Source organism: Xyrauchen texanus, chromosome 9, assembly GCF_025860055.1.
Source record: "Xyrauchen texanus isolate HMW12.3.18 chromosome 9, RBS_HiC_50CHRs, whole genome shotgun sequence".
In the NCBI taxonomy this organism is placed as follows: Eukaryota; Metazoa; Chordata; class Actinopteri; order Cypriniformes; family Catostomidae; genus Xyrauchen; species Xyrauchen texanus.
The window spans coordinates 4,736,398-4,745,527 of NC_068284.1; the positions used below are offsets into that span (position 1 = coordinate 4,736,398).

At 39.2% G+C, this 9,130-nt stretch overlaps 1 protein-coding gene across 1 annotated transcript; it reads left to right on the plus strand.

The window, feature by feature from the left end:
- The first annotated feature begins 4,014 nt into the window (after window positions 1-4,014).
- On the plus strand, window positions 4,015-8,296 carry LOC127649635 (gastrula zinc finger protein XlCGF57.1-like). Its single transcript, XM_052134857.1, has 2 exons — window positions 4,015-4,191; window positions 4,651-8,296. The coding sequence occupies exons 1-2, from the start codon at window positions 4,107-4,109 to the stop codon at window positions 5,766-5,768; spliced, it is 1,203 nt and encodes a 400-aa protein (XP_051990817.1). The 5' UTR covers window positions 4,015-4,106; the 3' UTR covers window positions 5,769-8,296.
- The last annotated feature ends 834 nt before the right edge of the window (window positions 8,297-9,130 follow it).

Here is a 9,130-nt window from a genome sequence, read left to right on the forward strand (position 1 = left end):
AACATTTCTGTGTGTGGTGACATAGTCCTATAAACTGGGACCTACGTAACGTTAGATAGTGTTTGGATGTATGGCTATAGATAGCTAGATAAATCGATGCTAAAAATGCTTTAAGGTTAACAGTAACTGATCAAGATTAACTCGCATTAAACTAGTTATCTTGTTAATCCTTAGGGTTGGCTGAATTAACAGTTTATCTTGTTTGTTTTTTTCCCTCTTCACATTAATGTTATAGCCTCTGCCCCTGCCTACCCTGGCATGAGGAGACCAGAGAGCTCAGGAGATGAGTCTTTAAGTCTGTAAAAAAAGTATTTTTTGAGGTAATATATAATGTTTGTAATCTTGTTAAAATGGATTTCATAAAATTGGTATTGAAAAAAGTATTGTTTAGGAACCCGTATCGAAGTCAAGGTATCGGTATCGGTATCGATATTTAAAAAAACTTAACGATACCCAGCCGTATACGTATTTGTAAGCATACTTGGAAATAAAGCTGATTCTGATTCTGCACTGTGCTACAAACAAAAGTCCTTGTTGAAAAACATGCAGTTTCAAGTTCAACTAAGGACTTCGTTTATGTGTTTGCACTTTATACTTAATACAACGCTGCATCGACATTGTGGATCCTGTGTGGATAATAAGTCACAAGATGGATGTAAGGATGTAACTTAATGAGTACTAGATTACTACACTCATTGAAAGAGCACTTACCTTACATGGAATTCACCTTAAATGGAACTATTAGAAGTTTAGATCTATTACTATTACTACAAGTACTATAGAACTATTACAACCACCTCATTCGGATATCATTATCACTTCTAAGACTTATACTCACCGAACACTCACCATCTCACCCTCTTCCAAACAAAGAAGAACTTTATATTTGAAAAGACTGATTGGTTCACCTCAGCAATTCGATTGCATCTGAAGTCTATATATGTTATTTTCTTTATTCATTCTGGTTTTGCTAATGATGAATGTTGAGATTTGTGTTCGGAATTTGAGTTAAATTTGAGAATTTAAGTTGCTGCCTTGGTTCTTAATTGGTTTTAAACAGGTTGATGCTAGTAACTCTCCCTTAATAGAGATAAATAGCTGGTATGTATGTAAAAGCAAGGGCACAGTTATACCATGATAAGATCATACAATTTTCATACATGATGGCATAGAATGACAGGGTGCCAGAAGTGAATGTAACTTTCCTCTAAGGGCTGTAGAAACCGGCACTTCCTCCTCCCTTATGTCATCATTTTGTGGAGCTGACATAGAATGCCCCGGCTCCACCTCACCAGCCAGTGACTTGCAAACCACAAACAGAGACACTTTGTTACAGGACCCATCCACACAAATTCCCCTCAATAAAGCAGTATATGCTGGCCAATTCGTCCCTAAGATTATGGGATGTGTGAGGTAGGGACTAACAGCTGCCTCGACTCTATGCTTTTGTGACAGGGCAGAGGGCGGGGCAGGGCCGGGTCGTGATTTTACACACCCGACCCCTTATCAGGCTAATCAGGCCTCTGAGAAGGATAAAGGCTGACTGCGGATGGTGGTGTGACAGAGAGAGAGCATTTACAGGCAGCTGTCCGTCCTATGTGTGTGTTTGTGTCTTTTGGTTTAGTTTTATATTAAAATTATTATTTGTATTGTCAAGCCGGTTCTCGCCTCCTCCTTTCCATTAGTCGCTTTACACCTTTTTAAACTAGAATTTAAGGATGAGGGTAACCAAAGGATAATCATGAACATCCCTGTGCACACACTTGACCTTCACTATCCTATTTGTGCCCAGTGCCTCATTTTGAATCAGGCATTGTTGAATTGTAGTTTGATTACAACCCGAATCCACCAATGCTTGATATGTAATTCCCTTAATACTCAAAGGTATTTTGTATGATCTGGCTCGATCGGGGCATGCCTGCAGTGAGTCAGGATACTGGACCAACATTTCAAGCTCCATTACTGGACGTTGGTCCTGGAATTGCCCAGGGTTCCTGCATCTCCAGTAGGCCGGCCCAGACATTACACCTGCCCTCATGGCAGCAGGTTCCACAACCTGGGGGTGAGAGCATAGAGAAAGAGGGGTTAGTGGCAGCCGGAGCGAGTGAAACTGTTGCTGGTATTATTCAGAGCTGCTGCCGACCCACTGCAATTTGGTCTTCTTGAGGTCATCATACACAAGGAGGATAGTCACTGGCAGATGTTGGTCCGTGAGTTGAGATTCCCCGGATAATGGTGGAAGGAGCCTGGCCACCTACTGGGCACAAAGCCACTTCCAGATCTCTGCAGTTTTTTCAAACAAGTCCAGACCGGTTCATCTTCTGCCCCCATTTTCATGAGGGTGACTGGAAGCACGGTGGTGGCTGTGTCCGGGGTCATGGTCGAGGCTTTGTCCTGGCATATTAAGCTCTGGATCACCTGCCGGTCCTCTGCTTGAGCCTGGAGAATCTCGTGGAAGAAACGATCCTGATCTTTATAAAGCTCAAGCAGGGCTTGATGTTGGATATGCTGCATGTTGGCGAGGGATTGGAATTTATTGGTATCGGATAGAAAAGAAAATAAGTGGTATCGTCCATCCTTATACTGTTAATTCATTGGTTCCCCCATTTTAAACTGGCATGCATGAGACGTCTTTGGTTACATAAGCGCACATTGCTACATGCTTTTTGCATGTAGCAGCGGTACATGCCGAAAGTTTAAACAAGGCATGAGAAAAAGCAGAGGTGATGAAATTGACACTATAACAGTATCATATATGCACGTGTGTGTGTGTGTGTGTGTTTAATTACACCTTTAGCAATAATACGAGGAAATGGCGCGCACACACACTCCAACAGATATTCTTTAACAGTGTCTTGAATTTGGCTGTGTTGACCTAGCTGGAGTCCGGTGCAGCTGCCAGCTCTTGTTTGCGACGTCTCTATCTAAAAGGTGATTGGCTCTTTTACCTGTAAGGCGGGACTTCCTTTCTACATCTGTTCACCGTTGGGTGCTCAGAGCTCCTTAGTTGTGCGTTCCAATTTCACCGATTCATTTGAATAGAAGTGGCCAATCTCGACTAAACAATCTCTAGCTGTTGAAAATATTTTTAATGAAACGAAGCTGAGTTGTGTGAATTTTCTCACGAACTCAGGATGAAAGTGGCGGCTTTAAATTCCCCTGTAGTGCAAAAACGCGGTACAGCGCCATAAGCGTCAGTGGCCATTTAGTGAAGACACATTTGTTTGTGCAGTTTTCTTTGCGATTCAACTGGAAAGGAGCTGCTGAACACAAACAAAATCTCCACAAAATTTGTTTGAAATGTTCCAGTTCTAAAAGAGATAAACGTCTTTAAACAGCAGCTAGCTTTTTTGTTAGCAACTACTATTTTTGTTAATTAAGTCAGAATGACAGAATCTAAGATTTAAAGTTATGTGCCTTAACATTAACTTATGTAAAAATATTACTGTATACAAGAAACATGGGATGCTATGAGATTTCAAGAAGACAACCGGATTTCTTCATAATAATAAGAATTTGCACTATAAGTGTTATAGTGTTAGATACTATTTGCACCTCTAAATAAATATTAACAGGGCATCACTGCTGTTTATTTGACTGCTGCCACACACATTAAGAGTTTGAAAGAAGTTCAGCAAAGCTTCAAAGAATATACAAGACTGGACATTGGATTCTTTCACACATCATACAGTGGTTTATTACACACCCCGTCTGTTTCTTTGCTTTGTTTCCTCCATACAATTGTTTCAAACCATGTACAACTTCCACCTAATGCAAATAGTCACATTATGATAATGTTATATTATTTAAGTTTCTAATGCTTTCCATCATTAATAAGACGAGATGCGAGCAAAAAAAGCACAGGCGAAAGCATCTTAACAGAATGCGCATGCGCGAGAAGTTGACGAGAGAGGTATCCCTTCTAGACATGACAGCTAAACGTTGTCCTACACTCCAGTCCAGTTGGTGGCGGTAAATCACCTTCAGATGGGTTTGCAAGCACCATAAAAGAAAAATCATCCCAAACGTGTTTAACATATCTTTACAAATAAATAGGAATACCTTCAGATTTAATTGCTGAATCTGTCTCATATACAGTTGTAAAGATGGAGTTGATAAAAGTGGAGATTGTGGACATGAGTGATCAAGAAGCATGCAAAATTAAATATGAGGATGCAGAGGAGAAAAAAGGTTGGTTTCTGTTCTTGATTCTTCATTAATGACAGCTGAGAAAATCTAAAGTAATAAGCTTCAGGTTGTTAATTGGATTTATAATTTTAATTAAATAATATTAAAGCAATTTTAGCTGTCTTTATTATTATTAAATTAATCAGAAGGTGTATGCAACATTTGTTTGAACTGTGTGTAATAGGCCTTACAATTAATTTGATTATTTGTTTTATTATATTATTATTATACCTTTGTTGTGATACTTGTGTATGTAGAGGTATTAAGTTGGTTATTAATTATTATCTATTCTAATGATGGTTAGAGTAATGTTGATGGTTAGAGTCAAATCACTCACAGCCTCTTTAATAGACATTTAACAAAATTAATGATCATTACCTTGTTGGCTACTAGATTTAATAGTAATTTGGCTACTATATTTAATATGAGAGTTACAGAATTAATATGTCACTTATTTCACAGTTTTCTTTTTAGACCTGATGGAAGTGAAAGAGGAAAGTCATGAACTGAATGAATTGGAGGAAAAACATCAGTATCAGGAAGCTCATAATGTCACAACTGGAGAAGAATTATATAGTTGCTCACAGACTAAACACAATCTCTTAGAAAAAAGAACAGAAACCAAAAATTCTTTCACATGCCCTCATTGTGGAAAGAGTTTTCTGCGTAAAGAAGCCCTCAATAATCACAAAACAATTCACTCCGGAGAAAAACTTTTTACGTGCCAGCATTGTGGAAAGAATTTTCGGAGTAAAGGATTCTTCAATGAACACTTAAGAATTCACACCGGAGAAAAACCTTTTACATGTGACCAGTGTGGAAAGAGTTTTGTGCATAAAGGAAACCTTAAGAGTCACATAAAAATTCACACTGGAGAGAAGCCTTTCACATGCCATCACTGTAAAAAGAGTTTTCGGCGTAAAGGAGCCCTTCGTGATCACATAAAAATTCACACTGGAGAGAAGCCTTTCACGTGCCATCAATGTGGAAAGGGTTTCACACGTAAAGGTACCCTTAAGAGTCACATTAGTATTCACACTGGAGAGAAGCCTTTCACCTGCCCTCAGTGTGGAAAGGGTTTCACAGAGAAAGGAAAACTGAAGCTTCACTTAAGAATTCATACTGGAGCGACGCCTTTCACGTGCACGGAGTGTGGAAAGATTTTCACACAAGCGGACAATCTTAGATATCATCTGCTCTCTCACGCAGGAGTAAAGCCATTTAAATGTGATCAGTGTAGTAAAACATTTATTTTGGCATCATACCTAAGAAGACATGTGCAAGTTCATGCAAATGAGAGGCCTTACTTGTGTTCCCTTTGTGGAAAGAGTTTTTCACGGCTGGACTGTTTTAAAATGCACCATAAAGTACATACTGGTGTGAAAGCTCATGTGTGCTCTGAGTGTGGGAATAGCTTTAGTAGAGCTAGGGACTTGGAACGGCACAGGAGAATTCATACTGGAGAAAAACCTTACAAGTGTTCACAATGTGGAAAGAATTTCACCCAATCGGGTAATTTACAGACTCATCTAAAAAAGCGTTGTCCAAAGCAAAATTCATCTGCAGGTCCTAAGGTTTAAAGAAAATGGTGTGAAGTTCAGATAAACCCAAAGATGACAATTGTTCCTGAAGAGCAGTTTTATCTCTGAGGGTAATTTGCTAAAATGTACTACCCCTATTGGTGAAGTTTGTAACAGAAATGCATTTACGTTTTATTGATTTCATTCACCCTGATAGCGTGCATACATCATCCAGATGCCTATTTGATGTGTGTGTTTACATCTGGAAGATGTATTTTTAACATTGTTTGCTCATCTGCAATACGCTTATAAGAAGTATGTCAATATGTATGTCTCGGATGGCAATAAGACATTCAGCAGATGTCTTTTAAACTTTTATGAATTTAGAATGGTTGTAAATCTGATCATTTTGAAGATGTTTAACAGATGTTGATTAGATTATGATGCTTTCCAGATGGAAAGATCTACACTGAGCCCAACAATTATGAACACCTGCCGAATATGCTGTTGGTCCTCCGTGTGCTGCCACGGTGTCCTGTGATATCTGGCACCAAGACATTAGCAGCAGATCCTTCGAGTCCTAAAAGTTGTAAGGTGGAGCCGCCATGGATCAGACTTGGTGGTCAAGCACATCCCACAGATGCTCAATCGAATTGAGATCTGGGAAATTTGGAGGTGATGGTAACACCTTGAACTCCTCATTATGTTCCTCAAACCATTCCCAAACAATGTGTGCAGTGTGGAAGGATGCATTATCCTACTGAAAGAGGCCACTGCCATCAGGGAATACCATTGCCAAGAAGGGGTGTACCTGGTGTGCAACAATGTTTAGTTAGGTTGCACGTGTCATTTTGACATCCACATGAATGGCTGAACCCAGGGTTTCCTAGCAGAACATTACCCAAAGCATCACACTCCCTCTACTGGCTTGTTGTCTTCCCAGAGTGCCTTCTGGTGCCATAACTCCCTCAGTTAAACGGCACACATGTACACAGCCATTATGTTAAAGAAAACGGGACTCATCGGACCAGGCAACCTTCTTCCACTGCTCCGAGGTCCAGTTCCAACACTCACGTGCCCATTGTAGGCACTTTCAACGGTGGACAAGGGTCATTGTAGACATTTTGACTGATCTGTTGCTATGCTGTCCCATATGCAGCAGCGTGCGATGCACTTTGTGTAATGACACATTCCTCCTGTAACCATCATTAACATTTTCTGTGACTTGTGCCAAAGTTAACCTTCTGTCGGATCAGACCTGACAGGATAGTCTTTGTTGCCCTTGTGCATCGATGAGCCTTGGGCACCCAACACCCTGTCGGCGGTTTGTGGGTTGACCCTCCTCGGACCACTGTTGGTAGGTACTGACCGCTGCTGACCAGGAGCAAGCCTTGGCATTTCAGAGATGCTCTGACCCAGTCGTCTGGCCATAACAATTTGGCCCTAGTTATTCCTGCCTTCAACACATTAACTATGAGAACTGATTGTTTGCTTACCATCTAATTTACCCAGACCTTAACATGTGGCCTTGTTAGGAGATGATCAACATTATTTGCTTCACCTGTGAGTGGTCTAATATTATGGCTCTACAGTGTGAATAGAGAACAAATTACTTCTTCATTAGTTTTGATCTGTGTCAGTTATTGCCAAATTTGACTTTCGCTGACATTTAAATAATTTTATCGATGATTTATTTTCATACGCCGTGGAGTGTTATGTGTGACCCTGGAGTACACACGCCTACCGGTACATCATCAAAAAAGTCTCTCATTCTAAAGAAATATTTATTGTGTTATTTTCTGGTCACAATATTACAAAACATTGGTGATGATCCTGCTTGTATGAATTTAAGTCCTGCTTTCAGTGCAGCTGAAATGTAACTCCTGAAGAATACACAGAAAGAAACCGAGTCAAGCACACCTGCAAGTTTAACGACTATTGTGTTTTACCATGCAGTCGTTTTGGGATGGACTTCAAAGACATTTAATCATCAACCTTGCAGTTCAATCACTACCCTTTTGTTTTAGAACCAGAATTAACTTTATTGTCAAGTATGCCTACACATACAAGACACATATTCCCAGGGCTTTTCCTCACTCTGGAAGTGTAAAGTTCTTGGAAGGGAGGGCAGGGGGCAACCTATAATCCTCTCTGCAGTCTGAACTGTCCATTGTATTCTTCTCATGTCTGATTACGTAGCTGAACCAAACCAGACAGTTATTGAAGTGCAGAGGACAGACTCAATGACTGCTGAGTAGAACTGTAGTTAAAAAAAATTGCTTTCCAAAAATGTACATCACTTCATCTCAATTGACTGTTATTATACATAGCTAACTAATATTGGCATTATGTTCATGCTGATTAGCCAGAGGGAAACTGGCTCCCACAGCTTAACCTGGTTTCTCCAAGGTTTTATTTTTCTCCACTAACTTGTATCTCATGACGTTTCTGTTCCTTGTCAAAGTCGTCTTTGGCTTGCTCATTGGGGGCTTTTAAAGACAAAAACATTTAGGGTTTTTCAATTAAACTGTTCACTGGGGTCTTGAAGACATTTCACAATAAATAAAATAATAATAATTTAAGACTTTACAGATGATTTTCTGTAAAGCTGCTTTGAAACGTGTTTTGTGAAAAGGGCTTTACAAAAAAAATTGTTAGTTACATGTAATTTAAAAATAAACAGTATTTTCCATATAACATGTAAATATGACAAATGTTTACATTTTATTCTGTTGGCATGAATAAAGTCTATGCTGCATAATATTATTTTGTGTTGTTTATTGACAAACAGTGTATAATCTATATTGACTACGTAATATATTAGAATCCCACAGGGGTTTCAATAAAAATTTTCCCCCTCATCAGTCTACAATTAATACCCAATAATGACAAAGTTAAAACAGGATTTTAGACACTTTTGTAAATGTACATACATTAAAAAAAAAAAAAAAATTATATGACTGATAAGTGATCCTTTGTCACTTGAAATTTAACTTAGGTGCACCCTATTTGTCTTGATCATCTTTGAGATGTTTCTAAATCTGGAGTCTACCTTTGGTTCATTGGAAATGATTTGGAAAGGCACACAACTTTCTATACCAAAGTAATTTTACAAAACATCTTTGTTCAAGACTGCAACATAAAGGGGTGTCAGGAGATGGATTTAGGTTTACCCTTAAGAAGATCGATAAGGGGGGCAATTACCATTCTGAAGTTCTGGATGAAGCTCCGATTGAAATTGGCGAAGCCGAGGAACCTTTGCAACTTCTTCACCGTAGATGATTGTGGCCAGGTGATGATGGCCTGTACCTTTGTCATATCCATCTGGATGCCTTTGGAGCTGATGACATACCCCAGGAAATTAATTGATGTTTGATTGAACCGATACTTTTTATCTTTCAGAAATAGGTTATATTGTTGAA

What these genes read in the sequence shown, in the direction of transcription:
- LOC127649635 (XM_052134857.1), top strand. Translation starts at nt 4,107, where the DNA reads ATGGAGTTGATAAAAGTGGAGATTGTGGACATGAGTGATCAAGAAGCA. An exon ending in GGATGCAGAGGAGAAAAAAG is followed by an intron (nt 4,192 to 4,650) that starts GTTGGTTTCTGT and finishes CTTATTTCACAG; the next exon opens with TTTTCTTTTTAGACCTGATG.